We start from the raw sequence: 27,765 nt of genomic DNA on the forward strand, positions 1-27,765 counted from the left end.
TGCTAAATTGCCCGTAGCGTTAGGTAAGGGGTAGATGTAGGGGTATGGGTGGGTTGCGCTTAGGCGGGGCATTGTGGACTTGTTGGGCCGAAGGGCCTGTTTCCACACTGTAAGTAATCTAATCTAATCAATGCTGACTATCCTATTAGTGAGTAACCGGTAAGGGACCAGTTAAAGTCTTTGAGAACATGTAAACAGTAAAGGATAGTCAATATGCATGGCAGGTCTGATGTGAGACTGAATAGAGGAATTTATTGTGGCACCACAGTGCAGGACCAAAGGCATGCACAAATCCAGCATCTTCAAGAAAAGAGACCTGAGTTGATATTGTAACTGATATGCCTCACAGAGTCCTGCAGTGCTGGCAATTTACATTGCAGGTCAATTGTTGACAAAGGGCAGAATATTAAGAGGTACAAGAGTCATCATAAATTTGAAGAGTCAACCAAAAGCCCAGAATATAAAATTACCTCAGAATCACCTCTCCCAATCACAGTAGAGTTATAGAACCATGTATTTGAAATGTGCCTCATCTGCAGGGACAACCACAAAATTAATGATCTGGAGAGTGGGAGATCTGAATCCCAAAGGAACATCGATGACAAGCTGGAGCAGTGAATTTCTTAAAAATGTTTTCTTAAGAGTCAGTTAGAATCATCACTTGAGTTAAGTGAGCATTTATATTTTAATTTACACTTTGACATGTTGCACATAAATAACATTGTAAATCAGAATGTAAACACAGAATGAAGTTTTCTAACAGAAATAAGCAAAAGCTCAAAAGGCTCCAAAACACCTTGTCGCTTTGGTCAAAGAAGAAATTTAAATTAATATAAAATGCAAACAAATTTTTAAAAAAATTAACCCCACTGTCAGCAAACTTTCCAGACAGGTTTCTGCTACATTCACTGGAACTGAGTCCACAGCAGAGTCCAGACAACACGAGGTACCGTGCAACCAAAGCACAGAGTTCTCGGTTAAAAATCAAAACCAAACACAACACAGAAGCATTACAGTTAAAAAGGAATAAAGTGTATCCAGTGATAAGAGTAGTGATGCTTTGGTTTGCATTAAACCAGTCAACACAAAAACAAATTAGGTCAGTTCAGTTCCTCACATCTCGCCCAAACTCGCTGGTTTACTGCTGCGAGGACTCTGGCCAGAAACTTCTTGTATGGAAAAAAGACAAGTCCGTCTTTGATTTTAATTTATAGTCTCTGATTTAGAGTTTTCTTTTGGTTGGGGGGGGGGGGTTTAAAAAAAACACAATTATTGCTGCTACATTACCAGTAAGCAAGAAATAACAAATCTATCCAGTTTACGTTCTGTTTGATCCCTGCAGCACTGGACACACAATGAGGTAGCTGTTGTTCAGCTTTACAATCTCATTCACAATTCAGTGAAAACAGAGATAACTGAGGAACAAGATTTGGGGATAATGATAGACAGAGATGGAGAGGTAGGGAAAAAGATGGGAAGGAGGAGGAGGAAACAGAAAGAGAGGTGGAAGGAAAGAGAAAATACGAGAGCAAGTGAGATAAAAGTTTACAACAGGATACAAGAGTTAAAAATCTATAAAACTTCCTGCTTTGGCAATACACCATATTGCAACAGTATTTTGCAAAACCATTTCAGAATGCTCCAATATAAGTGACGGGCCTTTCTCTTTCCCCATTATGATCTTGTTAAAGTTTTAAGAATAAAAATGCAGTTTAAAGTATCTACAAAGAATGGCAACAGATAAGATAAAAATAAAACATTTCATTATTGAATTACAATGATTAACTTGGTCATTGTAAACATCATTTTTAGGTATTGTTTAACAAAGTAAATTGTGTAATAAATTATTTGACTATTCCTGAAAAAATAATTCTCCTTAAAATGATTGTCTTTAAGGTTTTTCCTTTAATAAGCATGTCATAGTTCTGCCAAATACTTTCTTTAAGATGCCCTGAGTTGAATCGAGAGATGCCCTGTCTTGAGGTGTTGGTCGGGATGAGAATTGGGTTTGGGGTCAGCTCTGATGTTAAATCAGTCAAGTCTATCCTGCAGCACCTGCAGATATATCTATGTACATTCAAATGCTGCAGGCACCTCATCTCGTTAGGTCAGAGAAACTTGCATCTCTCTAGTTACATGGATCGATGTGTTCAACTGTTTCTTGCTTGACTTTTACAGGCACGAGAGGTAGAGGGCTACCACGAGACATTTTCAGGACTGGAGTCTCCAAGTTCTCGTACAGGTTGCAGCCAGAGGAGAGGAGGTTGTTGCCCAGGTTCCTCTGAAAAGGGTTCTTTAGACTGGCTTCTTCCATCTCTCTCCTGAGCATGCTGAAGATCTGCTTCTCGATCGCTGATTCCATGTCATCGCTGTGCCCCAAGTCATCGAGCTTGTCCGCATTGTCACTGATGTCAAACTTGTTGATCTCCTCGTTTAGGCGGTTCAGGTCCTCCAGGGATCGCCCAGCACCCGGGGCAATAGGGCAGTTTCCTTTGAGGTGCGCCTTCAGACTGCAGTGGTGAATATAGGTCTTGTGGCACTGCAGACATTTGTGAGGACGCTCCCTTGTGTGCAGGCGTTTGTGCAGTTTGAGATGAACAAACTGTGTGAATTTTGCCGGGCACAGCTTGCACTGGTAAGGTTTCTCACCCGAGTGTAACCGTAGATGGGTCTTCAGGTTGCTGGTGCTACTGAAACGTTTATGGCAAACCTGCATAGTGAGACAAGGAGAATTCTCAGCAGACTCATTCTCAAACTAACTTCCTGCAAATAAACCAAACTCAGTATTTATGATTAAACCTGACTGCATTCAGTTTCTGGATGGTAACCTTATAAACTTGCTGCACAAGGATGACTGTTGTATTGTACACAACCATAAATAATTATGTTGTAATTGGGTCAGAAGCTTTATTCAGTGAGTACCAGAGATACCCTGAACAGGTATGACCGAGGTTCATGACCTAGGCATTCATTCAAGGGATATGGGGACTATACACATGGCCAGCATTTATTGCCCATCCTGAATTGCAATTGAGCTGTCTTCTTGAATCACTGTACTGTAAATATTGCAACAGCAACAACAATATTGTTAGGGACAGAGTTCCAGGATTTTGACCCAGTGTCAGTGATATTGCACTTTAGGATGCCATGTCCCTAGAAGGGAAACTTGATGGTGGTTCCTATACATCTGCTCCCTTTGTCCTTCCAGGTGGTAGAGGTCAGAGGTTTGAAACACTTTTTTAAATGAGCCCTGAGTTGCTGGAGTATATATTGTGTAAGATACACAGTGAGTATCTATGGTGGAGAGAATAAATGATGAGGTTTAGGGGATGGGGTGTGAATCAAGCTCTTAATGGGATCAAGCTTCTTGAAACTGCATGATCTGGGCAAGTGGGATTCCATCATATTTTTGACTGGTACCTTGTAGATGGTGGACAGGCTTTGGGGAGTTAACAGGTGAGTTACCCACTGCAGAAAACACAGCCTCTGTCTGCCTTGTGACCACAATATTTGTTTGGCTGGTCCCAAAGATGTTGTCGGTAGTGGGGGATTCAGTGATGGTACAACAATTGAATGTCAAAGGGAAATGGTTAAATTCTAGTGGGTCGGAGATGGGTGCTGCCTGGCACTTGTGTTGCAGGCCTGCCACTTGCCACTATCAGAACAAGCCTAGATGTTATTCTGGACAGAACATGCTTCAGCTTTTGAGGAGCTGCGGATGGCACTGAAGATTGTACAATTATTAGTGAACATCCCCATATGTGACCTTATGATAAAGGGAAGGTCATTGATGAAGCAGTTCAAGTGGTTTGGTCCTAGAACATTACCCTGGACAAGTGTGAGGTTGTCCATTTTGGAAGAACAAATAAGAATGCGGAATACAGGGTTAATGGTAGGGTTCTTAGTCAGGTGGAGGAACAGAGGGATCTTGGGGTCTATGTACATAGATCTTTGAAAGTTGCCACTCAGGTGGATAGAGTTTGTAAGAAGGCCTATGGTGTATTATCGTTCATTAGCAGAGGGATTGAATTCAAGAGTCGTGAGGTGATGTTGCAGCTATACAGGACATTGGTTAGGCCACATTTGGAGTACTGTGTGCAGTTCTGGTTGCCTCACTTTAGGAAAGATGTGGAAGCTTTGGAGAGGGTGCAGAGGAGATTTACCAGGATATTGCCTGGAATGGAGAATAGGTCGTACAAGGATAGGTTGAGAGTTCTCGGCCTTTTCTCGTTGGAACGGCGAAGGATGAGGGGTGACTTGATAGAGGTTTATAAGATGATCAGGGGAATAGATAGAGTAGACAGTCAGAAACTTTTTCCCCGGGTACAACAGAGTGTTACAAGGGGACATAAATTTAAGGTGAAGGGTGGAAGGTATAGGGGAGATGTCAGGGGTGGGTTCTTTACCCAGAGAGTGGTGGGGGCATGGAATGCGCTGCTCGTGGGAGTGGTAGAGTCAGAATCATTGGCGACCTTTAAGCGGCATTTGGATAGGTACATGGATAGGTGCTTAATCTAGGATAGAAGTCCGGCACAACATCGTGGGCCGAAGGGCCTGTTCTGTGCTGTATTGTTCTATGTTCTATGTTCTATGTTCTATGTTCTATGGTGTTGCAGAGATGTACTGGGACTGAGGTGAAGTCACTGAGTAGTGTGAGAAGGATCAGTTGATGAGCAGCAATTGGTCTAAAGGGTCCAGGTGAGCAAAGAGCGAATGTCCTACTCCCCAGATTCCCACCCTTTCTGAAATGTGGGGGTCATCTTCCATTATCACACAGTCTGCTGATTCTTATTACGTTGCCCAAATTCCTCACAAATTGGTCTTGGAGTCAGATAGGAAAGGACTGTTCACTCCTATGAAGCACAACCCCCAAAACAAAAGAACTTTTAATACACAACAAAGCCACCTTTTCCCCAAGGTTGATGAATTATGAGAGATCAGTGGTTCCATTAAACTTCAGATTTTTGGCTTCATTGAAAAACTAATACTAATTAATCTTGCTGCTTCCTCATAGACCCAACCCACTGCTACTTACTATATGTCACTAATTCCCTATTCACATCTTCATCGGGGACAGGAGACAGACTGGATCAGAGACAAAAAACCACCGAGGCCAATGATTCAATCCTGCACAGTAAGGGCCTTCAGTTTTGTTCGCTGTTTCCCTGTTAACTGCTGATGCTTCGACCTATCTTCATGAAATGATGACCTTCTGTGGGTGACTTACACACTAATTATCACTAAGAACAGAAACACAATTGGCAGAGAGTGGGATGACCCTTATATGCCCTTAAAACGTCACCGCCCTTATTGTCAGGAACAGCACAAATAGCAATAATCTCAGTGCATTATGAAAGTGACTGTCAATGCAAAGCAACAGATTAACCATTTTGGACTTTGAAAATGTGTGAAATACAACAAAGACACCATCATATCTGGCACCTCAATGATCTATCAGCAATGTGAACTAAAACTAAACTTCAGCAATTTCCTAATATTGAAATTTTTGCACTAAACACACTGCATTAAATTAGCAGAAGTATAGAAAGATTAGCGTTGATTTACTGCACAATAATTCTGAAGATTTCAGCAGAATATTTTAGATTTTAGAAGTATTTTTAATGACATTAATAGAACCCTCTTCTTACCTGACATTCATGTGGCTTTTCTCCAGTATGAACTAAATAGTGCTTCTGTAGGTGTGCTAGCTGTGTGAAGCCTTTACTGCAGGTCTGACACTTAAATGGTCTTTCCCCACTATGTACTCTCAAGTGGACCTGGAAAGAAATAATAAATTCTCTACTAACAACCCCTCTCACCATTTGATATCATATAGCACAGTGAACATTTCAGATTTAAGAAAAGACATATTTTGCAAGAATGTAAAATCTATTAAGGAAATCATTGAGGGAGAAATTGGTCCACACTGGAAGCAAACCAGAAGTTGAATTTTCACTGCACGTAACGTCGTTTCCAAAACATTGGAAAATAAAAAAGCTGATGCTATGAAAAATTGGATGCTGATTTTCTAAGTGCTTCCTTTATGAACAGATGTAATTTCACCGTTAAAATTTTATTTAAAATGGTAACTATTTAAAGGCACAGGACAGTATAACTATAAATAATTACTTTTGTCACTCCTGTTTCAATGTAGGAGATGGAGCAACCAATTTATGCACAGCAAGCTCACACAAATGGCAGTGAAATAATTTCTTTTGTCAAGCATTGTTGGTCAAGGGATAAATTGTCCAAGACACTGCAGCATGCCATTTTACCTCTCAGGTAGGTTTTCTCAGCAGAATAATCTTTTAGGAAATAAATACCTTGAGATTTGATAGCTGTCCAAAGGTCTTATAGCAGACATTGCACTCATACTTGATCTTCCCATTTTGCTTCTTTAGAGGATATGGGAGTGTTTTGTAACCAGTAAGACTTCGTTTTGGTTTGATGAGATTCATGGCTTCTTCACTGCTGCTGCTGGTGCTGCTGACCAGGCCAGCTGAGGTAGGTTTGGGTTGCATTAAATGTTCAGAATAGGAGGCAGCCGTGCCAGCTGTCGGAGAACCGTTGCAGGGGCTTGTAGGCCTGTCTTTCAAACTGGCAGCAGAGCCAGCGATTGAAAAGGCACTATTCCTCGCTGGTATGAGAAAGTCTTTCTGCTGCTCAGGAAGCAGAAGTCTTCGGGCTCCTTCGGGATGTAACGCACTGGGAAGGACCGTCTGGTTGAATAGGTGCTGGGGCAGGCCCCCATTTCCTAAAAGGCTGCTGTACAAGGGGTACATTTTGGGAAGAAGGCTGAAGCTGTTCACACCATTGATGCCACTGAGGCCCGGGAAGCTGTTCAAACCATTGCAACCAACTGGGTAATGAGGTAACAAGAACCTGGAATACTGAGTGTTTACTGGATTATAGGAATGCAAGAAGGCTGGAGGCAGATGGCCAGGAGGAGGGTAGGCTGTAAAGGAGCTCAATCCTTCTCGGTTGTAAGGTCCACTCAAGTAAGGAAAGGCCTGTTTGTGTTCCTGAGTCGAAGGTGTCAGAGAGGAAATATGGGAGTCCGGACTGCTGTGGGGCGTTGAGCTTTTCAAACTTTGGTCTGGGCTGCTTCTAGACGATGGACTGGAGGTAAGTGAAGGCTGGATCGGAGAGTGTTTGACATAACCATGCCTCTCGATCCCAAAGACAGGACTAGGTTTCAAGTAGTCATCTGCAATGTGAGGTCTGACTGGGTACACAACACGAGGGAAGAAGGTACGTTCTGGGCTGTGCTTTTTGTTGATGTCCTGCATTTCTTTTCCCGGAGCCGCCAGCGGTTGGATTGCTTGGACTTGGTTCTTTTCCTTCATCGTGTGTCCCTCACCACTTTGACTTTTGTGCATCACATTGTCACTCTTCACTCTGTCGGCCAGGTCACTTGCATACCTTTTTTCCTTTGGTCTTTGTTCTGTAGCAGAAGCTGGGCAAGGGAGAAAAAGAAAAAAAAAATCAGGAAATGAATCATTTAAAAAAGAACATTTCTCAGCATTTCGCATATGTGTTTAAATAAAAGGGAAGAGAGTAGACTATCAGCGGAATTGGACACTGAGCAGCTCATTGATTTAACAAACTTGTTAACAGGAAGTGGTGATTCTTTTTAACTGATGTTGTACAATATGATCACCAGTACACTTTCACTATCCTCGATGTCTGAGCTAAATATAAAAGTCCTGCCCTTATCATGTCTGCATGTTAAAGGTTGCCACACAATGGTCCTACCTGTGCCAAGCCAAATGCTTACTGTGTTTTTTTAAGGGGACTACTTAACAAACACTAGAAACAATTGGTGCAATCTTCCTTACTGCCAGGAGCAATCTGAATCAATGAGTTCAGATGATACCAACATACAAGAGCACAACATACAAGAGACTGGTTTGTAAAGCATCCATTTATCCCTGAGATAATGAGCCAGATTCCTGGTAATGTGGAGGGAACCTCAGCCCTGTCTCCTCATAAATGACCTTTGCATGTGCTACTTCTGTTCTGGGTGAGGTGGCCCACTGGCGCTAAGCATGTTGAATGTGGCCATTGAGTTGGGTAGAGCTGACCTATGTTGATTGAAGGCCCATCTTGGTCCTCTGGGATGCTGTTTCAGTTGTATTAAAGGCCCTCTAGCCTTCGCCATCACATCACTGATCACCCCCAGCCATTCCCCAGTTCCCTCCATTTCTCCATGTGAATTTCTTGTCCCACTTGGATGTGGAGGAGCCGGTGTTGGACTGGGGGTGGACAAAGTTAAAAATCACACAATGCCAGGTTTTAGTCCAGCAGGTTATTTGGAAGCACTAGCTTTCAGAGCGCTGCTCCTTCATCCGGTGGTTGTGAAGCAGGATCATAAGACACAGAATTTATAACAAAAGATTACAGTGTCATGCAACTGAAATGATATACAGAAGAACCTCGATTACCCAAAGAACATGGGCGGGGAATATTTTGCTTGGTTAATCAAATTCCGGATAATCGAATGCCGAATAACATAGGGAATCATATGGGAGCATGGAGAGTAAGGTGGGAGCATGGAAAGATCTATGAAGCTTACCTTTCAAAGGTACTGGCATTGGGACCTTACGATCTTGCCGGATAATCCGATAATTGGATAATTGATTATCAGATAACCGAGGTTCCTCTATATTGAGCAAATCTAGATTGCTGTTAAGTCTTTCCTCTTTCGAATGGGTCGCAGGTTTCGGTTCATTAACTAAAACCTGCAACCCATTCTAAAAGGTGCAAGTCTTAACAGCAATCTAGGTTTGTTCAACATATCATTTCAGTTGCATGACACTGTAATCTTTTGCTATAAATTCTGTGTCCTATGGTCCTGCTCCACAACCACCTGATGAAGGAGCAGCACTCTGAAAGCTAGTGCTTCCAAATAAACCTGTTGGACTATAACCTGGTGTTGTGTAATTTTTAACTTTGTCCCTCTTGGAGTTCAGCCAAGCAGATTACTGAAGTGATCTTTAGCAACAGATGTTTTGCCATTTTTTTTCTGTTGATGCAATGAAGTGGCTAGTTGAATCAATGATACCATCATCTGTATTGGGTGAGCTAGAGAATGGAGGATGCAGGGGACAGGGAAGAATCATAATGATAATGGGAATCATATTGGAGCATGGAGAGTAATGTTGGAGCATGGTAAGATCTATGAAGCTTACCTATCAAAAGGTACTGGCATCAAGATTATGGTTAAACATCCTCTGTGACATCATTAGTGACAAAAACTTGAATAGTTAGCCAGACTGCACATAAGTATGAATGTGGCAGTGAAGAAGGCTTTTGGTACACTGGCCTTCATCAGTCAACACGGAGTACAGAAGTTGGGAAATTACGTTGCAGTTGTACAGGACATTGGTGAGGCTGTACTTGGAGTATTGCGGTCAGTTTTGGTCACCTTGCTATCGGAAGGATGTTATTAAACTAGAAAGACTGCAGAAGAAATTTTCAAGACTGTAGCCAAAACTCAAGGGACTGAGTTATAGGGAGAGGTTGGTCAAGCTAGAACGTTTTTCTTTCAAGTGTAGGAGACTGAGGGAGGACCTTATAGAAGTGTATAAGATCACGAGAGGCATAAATAGGGTGAAGGCACTCAGTCACTTTCCCAGGGTTGGGGAATCGAGGACTAGAGGGCATCGGTTTAAAGTAGAGGGGAATGAATAAAAGGGAACCTGAGGGGCAACTTTTTTTTATCCAGAGAGTGGTACACATAAGGAATGAGCTGCCATCGGAGGTGGTTGAAGCAGGTACAACTTTTAAAAGGCATTTGGTCAGGTACATGGATAGGAAAGGTTTAGAGGGATATGGGCCAAGTGTAGGGAAATGGGATAGCATGAATGGATATTTTTGTCGACATGAATCAGTTTGGGCTGAAGGGCCTGTTTTCATACTGTAGGACTCTATGACTTATGAATATGAAACATTGTTTTTAAAAGATCCTTTACTCTGATGATTACACAAGAAAAAGAAAAACCCGCATTGATATCACATTTTAAAAGTGGCTCAGAGCATTTCTAATACTCTAAAAAGTGAGCTCAGTAACAAAGTGGAGGAACAAAGATGTCCAGGGATGCAGATATGAAGATTTTTCTATATAGAAGAGTAGAGAAATCTGTCAAAATCTTTGCTTGATGCAAAATGGCATTGAATTTAAAAACAGGAAGGAGTAGTGAAATAAAGATGCAGAAATGCGGGAAATACACAGCAGTGCGTGTGGAGGGGGAAGCCATTTCAGATTAGTGACAATCCATCAGAGCTGTGAAAGGTTAAAAGATGCAGCATATTTCATGCAAACACAGAGCCAGGGAAGCGGGGACTGGGGGAAAAGAGCAAAAAGGGAAAATTTGAAGGCAGGAATGATAAAGTGATAATAGTGCAGGGAAAAGGAAGAAGGTAATGGGAGAACAAAAGAGACCGAACATGTGTTGAAAGGAGGCAACAGCAAAATAACTACCAACAGCTGCTGTTCAAATACTGATGCAATGATTACTATGTGGAATTGTTCAACCTGATGGTGGATCCAGAAGAAACAAAGTGCCCAATTAAAATGAACACCATTTGGCATTCTTGTAACAGTGTAAGATATCATGAACGGAGAGACAGTGTGCAACTTTGGCAGAGGATTAAAATGACAGATGACCACAAGATCAGAAACTCTCTTGTGGGCTGACCAAGACAATTACCCAAACTCCATCTGGTCTCCTCAATGTAGATAAGACCAAACTGTAAAAGCGTAGCAAAGAATCACTAATACAATACCGCAAAGAGCAGATTATTAGTGCCAGTATTATGAAAGGTTGTAAACATTGGAACAGTGAAAGCTAACAGAGACCTAACAGAAACTTTGAACATTATGAGAGATTTTAACAGGATCAATAGAGAAGAATCATTTCCATTTTAGCTTCTATCAAGATATTAATTGATGACTATCACCCTAAGGATGAATTAACAGATTTTTGTTTGAAATGGAAGAATGTTTTTAGCAAACCAAGGTGGACTTTAGGATATTTTTAAAACAACCACACTAAGTATATGAACAGGGATGAACATAAAATAAAATGAAGAAATAGCATTGGAGTAAATCAGAAGTGGGGATGGGCTTGGTAGAGTTTTGTTGGATGAAGCAAGATTTCCATCTTCTGTACTGGTTGTTTCTCTGACTCTACGCAATGAGGTTTTCTAAAGTGCACTCACTAATCTAGACAAAAGCAGCAGGCATTTTACACAACAGACCAGCATTAGCGTGAAGGTTCCTATTGGACAAGAGTGTACGAATCTGAAAAGGTTAATGCTGTGGAGTGCCTTAAGCCTTGCCCAATATAATGTTGTTATATGGACTTGGCTTGGAGAACAATTTAGGATTTTGAAGGAGTAAGACCCACTCCCTGGGTCTCTTCATTGTTCCTGTAACAATGTGCATCACACCAGTACAATCTGCACATATTTGTTATCAGTGCAGTAAACCTGGTGAGTAGTGCTATGGAGCACCCATACAACATTACCTTAATCCGATTTTGTTGGTTGGGAGAACGTTCCTTAGATTCCTTTAGAGCATGTCTAATGTCTAGATGACCCACCTAAAGAGAGATAGATATGGCCTCATCCAAAAAAAGCACTTATGTAGCACTCCCCAGAACCTCTCAGAAGTGAAGAGATTAGCCTAGATATATTTGGGTCTGGAGTTCTGTTGTTACTAATACCATTTCCTTTGGAGAGGGGAGTTCCTACACTGGACCAAGCCGACAGGAGCAGATCATTATGGCCAACAAGTCTGTCTCTTTTATATATATCAGAGCTGTTCCAGTGTTTGATAAAGCAAATATTATTGTCTTGATAAAATGAATATTCTTGGGGTCATGGGCAAGGAAAGTCTCTCTAGTCAAGTCTGTATGTCACTGCAATAAACAACTCAACCATCAGTAAAAAGGAAGGATTGGATGAATGGTATGGGGTAGCACTGGTATATGGTTAGCACTGCTGCCTCACAGCGCCAGGGACCTGGGTTCAATTGCAGCCTCAGGCAACTCTCTGTGCGGAGTTTGCACATTCTCTCCGTGTCTGCTAGGGTTTCGTCTGGGTTGCTCTGGTTTCCTCCCACAATCCAAAGATGTGCAGGTTAGATGAATTGGCCGTGCTAAATTGCCCATAGCGTTCAGGGATATGTAGGTTAGGTGCATTAGTCGGAGGTAAATATAGGATAATAGGTAGGGAAAGGGTCGGGTGGGATACTCTTTGGAGGGTCAGTGTGGACTTGTTGGGCCAAAGGGCCTGCTTTCACACTGTACGGTTTCTTTGCTGGCTCCCTACACTTTAAATACAATGTACTGTACTCCACAATCAATGGATATGGGGAAAGAATAGGGGACTTAAGGTCAAGCTGATTTGCTTTTGCGAAGAGCCAGCATGGACCACGGAGGGATGAATGGCTTCCTTCTATACTGTGACCATAATAGAATTCTGTGCTTCATGTACAGATGTGGTCAACTCTAAGCTATAATGTGAACTCCATTATTGCTGAAAAACTGCTGTCCAGGCCTCAGGACTCTATAGTTAATGTGCCTGCACTGAACCAAGTTTGACCAGATGAGCTTCACACATTCAGTTTTTCTTTTTGCTGGATAAATTCCTGCACCGGGAGGTAGGAAAACAAGCAGCTCATTCCCTAGGTGTTTTCTTTCCATGTGATGTTTACAGTCCTGGCAGTCCATTTCCATCAATACCTAACCTGTCACAGTCACCTGTTTAAGTGAGGACACACGTCCCAGCTGCCATTTAACTTGACATCCCTAAGCTGTCAGACAAAGTGCTTTTGGAAGCCAGGATAAGTGTGCTTAAATTTCAGGCATAATGATGGACGACCGCTGTATTATAGCACTCAATGCCTCTCCACACTGCCAACCCTAAACAAACAGCAGTGAGTGGACAATATAGGCAAGGTGCTGATAGTAACCACTGATAGCACGATCTGGCTTCCTTGGGCCACTAGACAAAAATAAATAGAAGGTTATCGAGGAGATACCTATCTCTCAAATAGGGCTTGGCAGGCAGGAAGTTCAAGTAGTCATTGAACTTTTCTCAGTCACTGCACCGGAAAGTAAACTGTCAGTGAACCCCAGAGCGAGCCAAATGGCAGGGGTGGGGGGGGGAAGATGTGGAGTAGGGGGAAAACAACTCATTAAAGTACGGGATCTCTTTGGCGAGATAGACTAACAGAGCAAGAGGATCACGGCATGTTTCATTTCACTGGAACTTTGTGTCAATATGGTGCAGTCTTCCTGCAACTGTCCTTAAAGGCACAGTTTTTTTGTGAGAATTCAGGCACAAAGTATAGCGTTACCATGACAACTGATGTGCAGAGTTAATCTGTCCAGCCATTTCCTCTTCAAATACGTGCACTTGTCATTCTTTGAAAAAAAAAGAAGAAACCTACAACAAATTTGGAGAATATAGACCGACCCCTGGAGTTCATGGGCCCATCAGTTTTCAAACCACCCTACTTCGTTTTTTTACTCAGTCACTCACAGAATGTGCGCTTCACTGGCCAGGACAGGATATTATTGCCCGGGGGGGGGGGGGGGGGGTGAGGCAGTGGAGGAGTTAAGGGGTAATCAAATTGCTGTGGATCTCGAGCCACATTCAGACCAGACCAGACCAGCTAAGGATGGCAGTTTCTTTCCCTACAGGACATTAGTGAACCAGTTGAGTTTCTCTGACAATCGACTGCCATCTCACCATTAGACTCTTAACTTATATCAAATTCAATTTTCTCCATGTGCCGTGGCAAGATTCAAACACAGGTCCCCAGAACATTACCTGAGTCTCTGGATTAAAGGACTAGTGATAATAGCAATAGGCCGTCAGCTGCCCAGGGGTGTAAATAACAAAGTGATGGATCAAAGGGCAGGAATATTCCTAGCAAATTCCTCCTTCACATTAGTCTGTGGAACAGACATTTCTAACTGGTCAATGTAAACATTTTGCAGAATTCTTTATCTCAAACGCAGCATGTGTTCAAAATCTTTGCTGTACTTTGACATCAAGATTGGTTCATGTCCCTCTCCTTGCCACTCTAATCCACTTTCCTGAATATCAGGTAACTCTCCTTTACAGGAAATAGCTGCAGGGCAAGAGGATTGCAGTAACGCAAACAGTTAAAGTTGCAATTGTAGAAAGGATCAGTTGGTCTCAAAGGCACACGCTTGTGGGCGGGGAATGCCTCTGACACGAAAGTATGATTGTGCACACATCACACTGTACATCTTAATTCTGCTGAATCACTTTTGATACTAAATTAAGGAACAACTGGGTGGGCCACACACTCAGTTCTGAAGAACAAAATAAAAAGGCACATATTCAAAAGTAGAGCAGCCCACAGGAGATTAGATGCCGGGAGATTACTTACTCCTGGCTTGTTTGACAAACAAGAACTGAATGGAACAGTAATAAAAGTACAAGTAACTTGTAAATAGGGACTGCTGCAATCCTCTTATCTGCAGTTAAAGAATGCCTTCATGCATCTACTCCTAAGGTTGCAAGATGTGATTAACATACATTTGGCACTTCTATCCTGGAAAGAAGCAGTAAGTAAAAAGTTTCCAATGTTTCATTAACAGAAAACAAAGATGTATCACCCTGCTATCTGGTTTCAGTCAACCACATCCTGAATATTCCTTATGTTGTCTAGTAATATAGATAGAATGCTGGACATGGAGACCAATGAAGGGGGTGAAGTAGGGGTGTAGAAACATTGTACAGAGTGGAAATCAAAAATTTATTAACATCTCTCAGATATCACTTCCACAATCAGAAACTAGTCATGAAAACCCAACCTCAAACAGGGCACCAACAAGCATTTGTTTGAAAAATCTCCAAATGATTCTTTTCTTAAGAACTTTCTTGATGAGTCCCTGATGGAGAGAATGGTAATTCAGTTGTACACTGTCAGTGCACTACATTGGTTAGCAAAAGCAAAATCACAGAATCATTGCATCATCGAAGGAGGCCATTTGGCCCATCAGGTCTGCGTCAACTCTTTAGGATAATGCAAAAACAAAGTCTCTTAGCGAGATTAGTCTGCAGAATAAATTCTGTGCAGACAAATGGGTTTTCAATTGATTTGCATGTGTTTATCAGCGATCAACAAATTATTGTGAAACCTATACTTTTGTGATAATGATAGTATTTAAAACAGCCATCCTAACTCAGTTTATTCAAAAAGATCATGGTTTGTTTTTGCTTTAATGATTGATTTACAACTGTTCAATTTGACACCATTGCCAACATCAACCAAAATGGGCATGAAAACCAAAGGAATTAACTCTAAAATGTTCTAAAAATACAAATGTCACATTCCTGTTAGGTGCTGTATCAGATCAGACACAAACTATAATTTTTTTAAAAAATCATTAATGGGACGAGGGCATCGCTGTCTAGGCAACATTTATTGCCCATCCCTAATTGTTCAGAGGGCAGTTAAGAGTCAACTACATTGCTGTAGGTCTGGAATCACATGTAGGCCAGACCAGGTAAGAATGGCAGATTTCATTCCCTAAAGGACCTTAGTGAACCAGAGGGGATTTTCCTGACAATTAGCAATGGATTGATAGGCGTCATTAGATTCTTAATTCCAGAGATTTATTGAACTCAAATTCCACCATCTGCTGTGGCAGCATTTGAGCCCAGGTCTCTAGAACGTTACCTTGGTCTCTGAATTAACATTCCAGCAATAATGCCACTAGGCCATCAACTCCCCATATTTAGTGATCTACAATATAAGCAATGTGCTGCTGGATTGGAAAAGCTATAATTAATCCCAATTCAAAAATTAGCAATCATAAGAATACTTGCACCTCCTCAAAGAATGTTGCAATGAGACATATGCCAATTAAGGAGGAACTGAACTTGCTGGTACATATTATAATAGTAGGAAATGATGCATTGAACAGCTAAAAGTGATTAAATATTGAATAGAACAAACCTTCATGAAAATTAGCAACTCATGAATTGCTACTTATGATGTTCTATACTCATTCCCTGTTTGAGCTTATATACTTAGGCTTTGAAGGATAGAATGTCAAAAAACATTCCCATTTATGGAATATTGTAAGGGGCTGTTCTGCAATAAAAGGTCACCAAAGCCAATTTTCATAGTTTTATCTTCCTCTAAACAATTATAACTTGTCCTCACCATCAGGCTGGTCTCCTGATCTGTGCTGCCATTTTCCCTGAAGTTCCTCCCTTCGAGGCAGGTCAATGAACTCTGGAAATGTGGAATTAAAAAGAAAATTGAGGTCCACCTTAACAGAAATAAATATTTAAGACCATAAGAAATAGAAACGGGAATCGGCCATTTGGCCCCTCGAGCATGCTCCGCCATTCAATAAGGTCATGGCTGATCTGACATTTCTCATGACCACTTTCCTGGATTTTCCCATAATCCTTGATTCCCTACTGATTGAGTTCTCTGCTTTAAATATACACAAGTTCTCTGCCCCCACAGGTCTCTGTGGCAAGGATTCCAAAGTCCCACCACCCTGAGAGAAGAAATTTCTCCTCATCTCAGTTTTAAATTGGTGCCCTTTTATTCTGAGATGATGCCCTCTGGTCTTAGACTCTCGCAGGAGGGGAAATAGCTCATTTGCAGCAACATGTTTCATTCAATCCCTACAAAAATTAAAGCCAAGTTTCCCTCTGTACATTGGTAATGAATAGTTTGGGGCTGATTTCTTCTGTATCTAATGTGGTTTGTCCCTGGTTGAGATGTTGCTGTTGAAGGAAGTTTGCAGAGCACCAGACAAACCACTACCAGGCCCCTAAAACAAACCTTGTTGAAACCCCCAAAGAGATTAGCAACAATTAATGCCTCACATCAGTGTCAGAGAATGGGACTGATTGGTGGAGTGAAGTAGGAAGCATATGCAGCAGCTTCCCCATGAAGCTCTTCTATGAGTTTGTCATAGACTAGGAACAGAAAGACCCACAGAACACCCACCTCAGCACGTCACCAACAAAAACTTTCAAAGCAAAAATCAAAATAAAATAAAAACTGAAAGGTGTTGTGGGTTTTCAAAATTGTGCATTTGAAGAATGTCATTTCAAATTTTTTTTTTAAACTAAGTATTTTATTTATTTTTCCTTGGAATTACATTCACTCTATAACTTGCTTCACCTGGATGGAGCATGTTAGTAAGATAAGCTAAGTTCATACAGAGAGCTACGATTAAACCCTTCCACTTCTTAATCATGTCACTTTTACACTTTGACTAATTATTTCTTAAGCCAAAACATAAGGGATATAAAATTTATTTGAATGGATGAAAAGTTCCCTTTGTACACGGTGTGTATGCGCCTATGACATCTGAAACAAACACACGACTGTTTAACTATCCTTATGAAGGTTCTTTGGTCCCACTGCATGTTTTACTCTCAGGATACTGTTAGAGGTTCAACATTTGCAATGTTTTCCCTGTTGATTCAGTGTCAATTGGCATTGATTTCTCTGCAGCAATGACCTGCTCAAGTTGAATCCAATCACAAGCAGAGTCTGACAAAACTCAGTGAGGGAGCTGGCAGGGCATGTTTAGAGGATTACTGACCATTATTGACCAACTGGAAACAGTAATCCACGGTAAGGACAACTACTGCCAGACCAACAGCATGCTGAATGGTGACCAGGAGCAGAGGTCGGAAGGTTGTGAGAATTTGTGGGGCCTTCACACTTGGCAATAGACACCACTTCTTTAAAAGGGAGATGAGAAACCTGGCATTGTTTAAGAACACAAAAAAAAATCCAACTGCAACAGCCACAAGTTGTTTGGTACTTTTAAAGCTCTCTTTCTCTGTGTCTGTCTGTCTGTCTGTCTCTCTCTCTCTCTCTCTCTGTCTAGTACATATGCACACATAGCTGTTAACACTTTACACCAAAACCCAATTCTATGTTTCCAAGTATGTGCTGGTCACTCAACTGAGTGTTATTCTGTGGAGTTTGGCTGATATCATGAAGGCAGCAACTCTTACCCTCTCTGGTTGCCCTGAAGACTTTAAAGGTCATTCTGGAAGCAACAAGAGGAGGCATAGAATTGTTTAAATTATCTTTATTTCCCCTGGTGCTTGTCTGCAAATTACCAGATTCTTTTTTTAAAAGAATATTTTCACAGCTAGTCCTGATGAGTTATTATTCTGGGCTGTTGTTGCTGCCAAGTTACAACTACAACATCAATAAAACCACCTTCCTTATATGAAAATAAAGCCACTAGATCATTCAACCGTATCACCTATATCAATCTCACCTCAATGTGATTATTCCAATGCTTCCTGATGGTTCACTGCCTAACATGTCCTAACTTGTATCAAATTCTTTCACCCATCACCATTCACGTCAGCTCCCTGTCTATCAATTCTATAATCCTCATCATGTTTCAACCTCTCCAGGACCTTAATCCCGCACCCTGTAAACGTCCTCTTGATGCTTCCTCATCTTTGCCTGTTGTGTGGCTTCATCCAACCATTTCCACAATAAATTGACCCGTGTGCTATTCAAACCCAAACTAGCCATCTCTCACCTGACTCAGCTGTAACCCTTGGTAAATGCTGCTGATATAATGATACAATTCGGAATCTGCCTCATGGTGGGAAAAAGGCAATTCCCTTCAAATTCACCCTGCAAGTGTGACATGTAGATCTATCCAGGAATGTCTTGTTAAGTGGGTCTGCTAGGCCTGAAATGATAGTCCATGAAGCATTCAGAATGATGCACTTACTTAGCTTAGTCATCTGAAGATCCCCAGAGGCTGGGTAGTGGAGGCGTTCTGCAAACTCACTGCTGTACCAGACCAGTAACTCTTCGTTGGCTGGGATGGGCTTCACTGTGTAAAAGTAGATGTCCATCCCATTTTGACAAGCTGCCAGGCACTGCTCCTGCTTTGAATGGGCTGGATTCACGTATCGCATCCAGTTACTTTTGCTCTCATCAAACCCATCGACAAAGTGATGTAAATCACCATTGGAGTACACCTGGAATGCATTTGGAGAAAGGCAGAAATTTAGAATTAAATGTACAAATGCAGAATTCTTCCAGCCCATCCCTTTTTCAAAATATGAACTCATTTAGACAGATAGGTGGAGCAATAGTCTTTGGTGCTAACTAATAAATAATTACAAATTAATTTCAATCTGGCCATCAGAATAATCAAGAATACCTCGAGTATTACCTTCTCCATTTTTTTACACTACTTTTATATATTTTTAGAATACACGTTTGATGGTGTATTCTGATTTCAACATGGGAACAAGCCCTGTGCTGCTGCGAGGTAGACTCTCATGTGTGACCAGCTTGTAAGGGCAGGTAGATGCTAACATTACAGCTCCTGTTTTGACTGTGCTTTTATGTACACACTATGTTGAGTCACCTGTAGTCCTGACGTCAAAGGGTACTCAAATTGATTCTGTGGCCTCCATTTTCCTGCCGCCCCCTCTCTGACTGCTACGGCTATGCAAATCTCTTTCAGTTTCGTTGAGAGATGCTTGCTTGTGGTGCTCAGCTCCAACAGATGATCTGGGGAGGGAACTCGCAAGGCGATCACCTGCCACAGCAGGACTAGCAGTTGTTTGGAAGCAAATCAAAGTATTGACCTTCACAGAATGCTCCTTCCCGTTGCAATTACTCTGCACTTCACTCCTGCAGAGCCTGCTTGCCATCTTTTGAAACACTCATTACTTTCCTATTTATCTTGCTTATATATAAACATATCCTACAAAATCAATGAGGCTGGATGAGTGTGGGTGAGAAGGGAATGGTGGTGGGGGTGGTCTGTAGAACCACATGTGGGGTTTTTTTTATATGAACCCACTTTACATCTTGCGGTGTGTTTGTTATGAGAAACTGGAGCAGCAGAAAGAGTGCAGAGAGATGTGTGAACAAGCATGTTTTCAGGTTTTTGTTTGGTCTGAAGAGCTTTCTCAAACTTCCAGGAATGAATGACTCTGCTGCTTCCATTACGAGGCACTTTGTGTGTGTGTTTGTTTGAAATTAACTTCCGATTGAGTTTCCATCGTATCATTTACTGTACAGTTTTCAAAAATGTAACTGAGACATAGGCTCCGATGTCATCAGTGCAGCCCTGCTTCAAATCTTATTTCCATAGTGTGATGACACAGGAAAGAGAGGCAAAAAAGAGTTACATTTACATCTTATGGCTAAACCAATTCCTGGTAATTAGTAATATATTTTGCAATCTTGGCAACTGCAGTTACACTTATCACAAATTTAGAATTAAGGCCAAACCCCAAGACCCAAATGACTAAAGATTCAAAACAAGCTCATGCAGGTCTAGAAATGGTTTGAATGAAGATTGATTATGTAATAGGTTTAGTTTAGAGAGTGTTATAAAAATTCATAAATAACTATCTCTTGCTAGTTTGAATAGAATAACACCTAAGCTCTGAAACAATCATTTACCAGTGTACAAGGTAAGATTACAGAAACTGGCATTAAGCTGAAGCTTTCTGCCCTGCACTCAAACTGTCTTTGGTAGTGCAATGCAGTACTGTTTTACATATGAAAGTTTATGAGTAAACTCTGCCAAATTGCGCGCTAAAAGAAAACTCCCAAATACCAACCTTATACTTTACCCCCAACTTTCTCTGGAATTAAGAAGAAATTACAACAGGGAAAAGAGGCTGAATTACTAACTGTGGCAATGTTTTCCACAATCTCGAAGTGAATCTTGCAAAAACGCAACTTCTGTGTCTTTGATCTAAATAGTCTATATTTAATGCTATATCCATGTCTCTTTATTCTATACCATTCAAGCATTCAAAATTATTTCTATCTATCCTGTTGCACCTCTTCATAATTTATCATTTCAAACAGTGTCAAATTGGCCCATCATCTCCGATATACCAATAACAATAGGCCAATAATAATAAAGGTGGCACTGGATTGCGATCAAGAAAAAGATGCATAAGCTGCCCTCAACTGCAGTCACTCCCAGCTGCTCATGGATGTGGAATAGGATGGAGAAAGAATTCTCTTTGTAGTCAGGTTAAGTTTATAAATCATCAAAAGCATAAATATGGAAGCAGAAGTATGTCATTCAATATGGTTGTGACTAATCTGCTACCTCAACTCCATTCTCCTGGATTACTCCCACATCCTTTAGTTAACACAGCGAGCAAGAATCTAGAGGAGTGCATGAGCATGTGAAAGACAGATCTGTGTGATCCTACAACCAATGAGATCAGAGCTAAGCTCAGCAGTCCTGTCACATCCAGTCAGTTATGGTGACTGTCAACTAGACAACGAACAGGAGGAGGTAGAAGTTCAGCAAGCATCCTCATCCTCAATGACTGACATTAGTGCAAAGGCTGAAACACTTTCAACCATATTCAGCCAGAAGTGCCAATTGATGATTCATCTCAGTCTCCTCCGATAGTCCCAACAACACAGATTCCAGTCTTTTGCCAATTTGATTCACTCCGTGCATCAAGAAGTGGCTTAATGACTGGATATTACAATGGCTGTGGGTTCGAACAACATTCCAGCAATAGTACAGAAGACCTGTGTCCCAGAATTTGACACTCCCCTGTCTGTGCTGTTCCAGTACAGCTACAACTCTGTCATCTTCCCAGCATTGTGGAAAATTGCCAGGAATGACTTGTCCATAAAGAAACAGGACAAATTCAACTCAGTCAATACCAGTCTACTTCCAACTATCAGCCAAGTGATGGAAGGAGTCACTGACAATGCCATCAAGTGATAGTTATACAGTAATAAACTGCTCACTGATGCTCAATTTGGGGTTTGAACAAAGCCACACATCTCCTGACCTTATTACAGCCTTACGCAAAAGTGAGGACTGCAGATGCCGGAAATTAGAGTCTAGATTAGAGTAATGCTGGAAAAGCACATCAGGTCAGGCAACATCTGAGGAGCAGGAAAAGCAGCAAAAGCCCCTCATCAGGAATATTATAGCCTTAGTCTGAACAAGGACAGAAGAGCTTGATCTCAAAAGGTGAGGTGAGACTGACTGCCCTAAACATTAAGGCAGTAATTGACACATTGTACTATCAAAGAGCCCTTTAAAAACTGTAGGCGGTGAATTCATAGCCAGCATAAAGGAACACAGTGATGGTTCTTGGAGATAGTGCGTGCAGTCTAACCATCTTTGACTGCTTCATCAATAACCTTCCTGCCATCATTGGTTCAGAAGTGGGGATGTGCAGTGATGACACCCATCTTCAGAAGGAGGCCAACCATCTCAGACCCAGAGTTCCTCAAGGCCAATCCAGTTGGAAAACAAGCCCTAAAAACCCAAAAGTCTCACTTCCACAAATTCTACCCCTCACTTCACACCATCTTCAAATACCACCTGTGACAGGGAGTGTGCAGCCAGTATTGGAATGTCTCATTGCCTCAGGACCCCACAATGCTGGATCAGAAGAAAGTCAAGTTTGACCCTGAGGGACAGTCTAAGAAGAAGAAGAAGATGGCTGGTCTAGTGATTTCTGGTCAGTGGCAATCCCCAGGACATTAATAAATTGGGGGGAATTGTAATCTGTGATGGTCATTGATTGATTATGTAGTCCAAAGGAAGATGGTTATGGATTTTAGAGCAAAATCATTTCAGCTCAAGGGCACAACTGCTGTAACTCTTTGAGATAGTGCATGCAGCCTAACCACCTTCGACTGCTTCATCAATAACCTTTCCTCCATCATTGGTTCAGACGTGGGGATGTGCAGTGATGACACCCATCTGCACATGTCTGTGTATGCGCATATGCATGTGGATATGCGTATATGCGTGAATGTGTGTTGCTGATTGGAGGATAAATGACAGGCTTTGGATTGTAACAGAGAATATAGATTTATAGTGATTTTGTTGTGATTTCTGCAGCATGATTTTAATCTGTAATAAAATTGTGGCTGGGTTTAATTTCTCAGCATCAAAAAATAGGAAAAGGATATTAGGAAATGCCATCACTCAAGAAATAACAGGATCTCTAAAGGTAAGTGAAAGAGGCCAGTAGCTAAAATCCTCTATCTTTCTGATGAATCTTAAAGGTTACAGAAGGATGAAAACAAATAATTATGAAATGCAGTTTTGACAAGACGAAGGCACTGTGGCGATTATCTTGAACATAATATGCATTGGTTTCCATAGCAGAACAGCAGCATCACAATCTTTCTTTTATTGTCCCTAGACTCCTTTGTAAATGACACAAAGATTGACTGGATGGTTAATAGTGAAGCAGGAGGCCTTAGGTTACAGAATGATGTAAATGGATTGGTCAGATGGATAGATCAGTGGCAGGTAGAATTTAATCCTGATAAATATGAGGTGCACTTTGGCAGAAGTAACAAGATGAAGTACTCAATGAATGGCAGAATATGAGAAAGTTCAGAGGAACAGAGGGATCTTGGGTTGCTTGACCAAAGATCCCTGAAGGCAGCAGCATAGGTTAGTACAATGGTTAATAAGGCATTTCGGGGCATTTGCCTATATCAGTTTTGGCATAGCTTATAAGTGTAAGGAGGTATTGTTGGGGCTCTACAGGATTTTGGTTAGGCCACAGCTGGAGTACTGTGTGCAATTCTGGTCATTGCACTATAGGATGCGATTGCACTGGAAACACAGTCACACTGCAGGCAGAGGAGATTTGCCAGAATGTTGTCTGGGATGGAGCAGTTTAGCTATGGGAGAGGCTGGATAAGTTCAGTTTGTTTTCTTTAGAGCAGAGAAGGCTGAAAGGAGGACCTGATTGAGGTGTATAAGATTACAAAAAGAATGGGCAGGGTAGATAGAAAGCAAGAGCTAACCCTTGCTAGGTGAAGGGACAATAATAAAGGGCCATAATTTTAAGGTAAAGGGCAGGAAGTTCACAAGGGATTTGATAAAATATATTTTCACCCAGAAGGTGGTGGAAATTCAGAATACACTGCCTGCAGTGGGTAATTGAGGCAGGAAATGTCATAATCTTTAAAAAAAGTACTTGGATGAGCACTTGAACCATCGTAATATTCAAGGTTATGGGCTGGAAGGTGGGACCAGTATAGATTTAGAGTAATATTCGCTTAGGCACAGACTCATGGGCTGAAGGGCCTCATCTGTACGATATGGATCTATGACCCTTGATGTCTAATTGGCTGTCATGCTTTCCCTGACATTTCAGGGAGAATGTCAGAGGCCTATTCAGGTGCAGCTGAGGCCAATGCAGCTGCCTCAAGAGGTGCCACTACATCTTGACCCAAAGAAGCTGCTTACAGGCTAGGAAAATGAGTAAGTACTAATGCTCCAGTCTGACAATGAAGTAGGTGCTCCAACGTACAAAGAATCACACACACCAAACAACTGAGGAGGAGCTCAACACATCCACGTTGACCTTTTTAAATCACCCTGCCCTTACTGATAATCAAGAGTGAGTGAAGAGTAAATAGAAGACAAAAACAGGATTTTACATCAACTGGTTCTAATTAGTTCTCAGTCAAAATGCGATCTTGATTTGCCTCCAAGCAAAAGCTAAATCGCTTCCTTTTCTGTAAGAAATTCCGTGTTCCAACACTGGGGCCAAGAATAGCTGAAATCGGTTCATCACTAAAAAGATTTCACCCTCAGCATTCCTAAACTCTGAGAGACAGACACTTACTCAGCTCATTTACTGCGTGTACTCCCACTGAGTACATATATGGTATTTCACAGGAACTTCATTGCTGCCCTCATACACATACAGCTAATAATGTTAAACAGGAAGTGACAAACTTTTTCAGCAGTATTCATTTAGCGAACTTAGAATTGCATCAGCAGATTTTTTTTTTCCGACTTACCCTCCAAAAGTATTTTCGGTTTGCATTTTTGGGGACGGTCTCATTGGTGTAGATCTCACCCACCAGTGGTCCAAAGCGTGTCCCTTTGGGAATGTACTCTGCGCTCATTACTCCCAGCACCTAGGGGACACCATGTCATTAATCAATGAGTGAGAAAACACTGGATCAAACATTTCACTGTCTGATTAACATAAACAAAAGTTTTAGTGTATTTGTCGCTGATGTTTTGTTTCTTAAATACCACACCCCAACAATGACACATTTTTAACAACTCAGCATTCAGTATCCCCTTCACAAATTATCCCTATGTAAATTTCATAACATATCATAGCAATATACATTTTCATTTTAAAATGCATTCCTTAAATTGTACCATTCTATAATATCTTCCTTGCGTGTGAAGTTCTCCTCAATAATAATTAATTTTTAGAAGAAGTCGGGGGAGTGGTGGATGGTGTTGGGGGTGGGATGGTGTAGACATGCGGCTACACATGTGGTGCAGTGGGATGACTGCATCGAAATCTGTGGGCCACTCAAGTTCTGACATTCAAATATGTTGCAGTTTCTGAATGGAACAATCCAACAAAAATGAGACTTGACCACAGTTCAACCTTCAAAATCCATGAACCCCACCACCCAGTAGCATATGGGCAACAAATACATGAGGACACCACCGCCTGCAGCTAGCCCTCCAAGCCTCTCACCACCGTGACTTGGAAATAAAACACCATTAAGGAGACATGATGGCCTAGTGGTATTATTGCTGGGCTATTAATCCAGAGACCCAGATAATGTTCTGGGACCAAGGTATGAATCCTGCCATGGCATTTGGTAGAATTTGAATTCAATAAAAGTCTAGAATTAAGAGTCTAATGATAAACGTGAATTGATTATTGCAAAAACCCTGCTGGTTCATTAATGCCCTTTAGGGAAGGAAACTGATCTAGCTGACATATGACTCTAGACTTACAGCAATGTGATTGACTTGTAAACAGCTCTCTGGGCAATAAATGCTGGCCTCACTGTCAATGCCCTCATCCCATTAATGAATAAAAAAAATTCAGTCACTAGGTGAAAATCCTGGAACCCCCTCCTTCACACCACTGTGCCTACACTGCATGAAATGCAGAACTTGGAGAAGGCAACTCAATACCAATGACTCAGCCAGAGGCACCTATATCCCATGAACAAACATTCACCGTTTTCCTCGACAAATCAGCATGCTCTGCTCTAGTCTGCCTTGGTGTTTATTCTTGTTTCTTACAAGCTCATTCTAGTTATTAGAAACTGCAGACCAGAAGTTGCTAAATGGACAGTCTGGAGACAGCCCAATCCTGGGTTTTTTATTAGGCATGAAGTATCCATTGACTCTGGAGCGGTGACTCAACAATACCTTTCCAGTGCACACCCAATGTATGGGACTGATTGACTTGCACTGCATGGACCAATATCTCATTTGGCTGGACAGTTGGTTTGTGAAGCAGTTTGATGCCAACAGCATGGGTTCAATTCCCATCACTGGCTGAGGTTACCATGAAGGAATCTCCTTCTCAACCTCTCCCCTTGCCTGAGACATGGTGAAGTCACCACCTGTCCTCTCTCTGCATTGAGAGAGCAACCCTAATGGTCTGGTAAGACTATGGTGACTTGACTTGATCAAAGCAGCACAATAAATGCACGAGCTGCTGCCAAGGAAGTTACAGTCTGTTGCAGAACTTCTGGACCAGTGTAAAAGGTCCCACTGTCAGAGAAGCAAACTGACATATGTGGCTCTGTGGAGATGAGAGTGTCCCCATTCTCAAAAGATCCAAACCATCTCCTGGTGCTCACTGTCGCAAGTGTGTGAGCAGCGCTGGTCTGTAATCTGGCATGTGGTAGGCCGCTCAGGAGAGGTCAGAATGGAAAATGCAACTCTTACAGTCAATCCATTCCCACTTGTTTTCAGGTTAGCCATCTGTTATGACAAGCAACTGGTCCTGATCGTTTACCTCTTCTGAAGGCCGCATAGTCAAAAACACAAAGTTACGCGACCTGCAAAAACTGTGACACTTACTGGAAGAGTTGGATGAGAGGAGATGAAATTCCACACAGATTCCACTGTGTTTGTAGTTGCTGATTAGACTTAAGCAGACGGTGGGTCCACTCTGATCCCAAATTGCCAGTGTGAACGGTGGCCCATGCCAACAGCCCGAACAGTACGTCTGCATGTTCAAGCCACACAGGCACCTGGAATATCACTTCTTCCCTTTACTCACCTCAACAGCATTTTACATTATTGTTGCGCACTTTCATTTCAAACTTGTGACACATCCCAGCTATTTCTTTGTGTTAAGCATTTCTTACTGAAATTAGCCAGCCAGCTGAAGTTTTACTTCCACATTGTGGGTTTTCGCCTCTACATCTGTGCATCACCATCATCACTGTCACCATCATTACACATCCTGACCCAAGATCATACTTAAATTCAGTCCAAAAAGCTTAGTCAACCTTCCTTGTGTTGACAATGTCAATAGGACAAAAATGTTTATACTTTCCTTTTTGGAAAGTAATGTCATGAACCACAGTGACTTGTTTTAAAATGCAATGGTAGGAATGATCTTGTTTTGCTACTTGCCACAGTACTTGTGTTTTTTTTTGGTAGGTGACACCTGTATAACCAAGAGATAGTTGTGAGAAAGACAGAATCTAAAAATCACTTCAGAAACAGAGCCTGAAACCAACTGCTGGGAGCGAGTCTTGTTGAGATAACCTGCAGTCATTTTCTGTGCAGCACACTTATGTAATCTTGCTTCTTGAAGAAATGACAAAGCAGCATTCTTCTCACACCAATGCCAAATACTGTCTGATTCTGTCGGACCGGTAACTCGTTTCACAGTCTCTCTCTCTCTCTCTCCACCCCTCTGACTGCAGTTCTG

General features: G+C 41.6%; 1 protein-coding gene across 6 annotated transcripts in view; it reads right to left on the reverse strand.

Annotated features, from left to right (window-relative positions):
- Positions 1 to 666: 666 nt before the first annotated feature.
- Positions 667 to 27,765, reverse strand: part of prdm1a (PR domain containing 1a, with ZNF domain) — a 100,891-nt gene continuing 73,792 nt past the window's right edge. For all 6 annotated transcript variants that reach the window (XM_072552775.1, XM_072552785.1, XM_072552756.1 and 3 more), the window contains 6 exons: positions 24,851 to 24,970; positions 18,789 to 19,041; positions 16,217 to 16,288; positions 6,324 to 7,456; positions 5,649 to 5,777; positions 667 to 2,710 (listed from right to left, as the gene is read on the reverse strand). In XM_072552775.1, coding sequence (XP_072408876.1) covers positions 2,129 to 2,710; positions 5,649 to 5,777; positions 6,324 to 7,456; positions 16,217 to 16,288; positions 18,789 to 19,041; positions 24,851 to 24,970 — 2,289 coding nt within the window. In that variant the 3' untranslated portion in view covers positions 667 to 2,128. The remainder of the gene's footprint in view (positions 2,711 to 5,648; positions 5,778 to 6,323; positions 7,457 to 16,216; positions 16,289 to 18,788; positions 19,042 to 24,850; positions 24,971 to 27,765) is intronic.

The sequence above is a fragment of the Chiloscyllium punctatum genome, chromosome 3 (assembly GCF_047496795.1).
Source record: "Chiloscyllium punctatum isolate Juve2018m chromosome 3, sChiPun1.3, whole genome shotgun sequence".
Classification (NCBI taxonomy): Eukaryota; Metazoa; Chordata; class Chondrichthyes; order Orectolobiformes; family Hemiscylliidae; genus Chiloscyllium; species Chiloscyllium punctatum.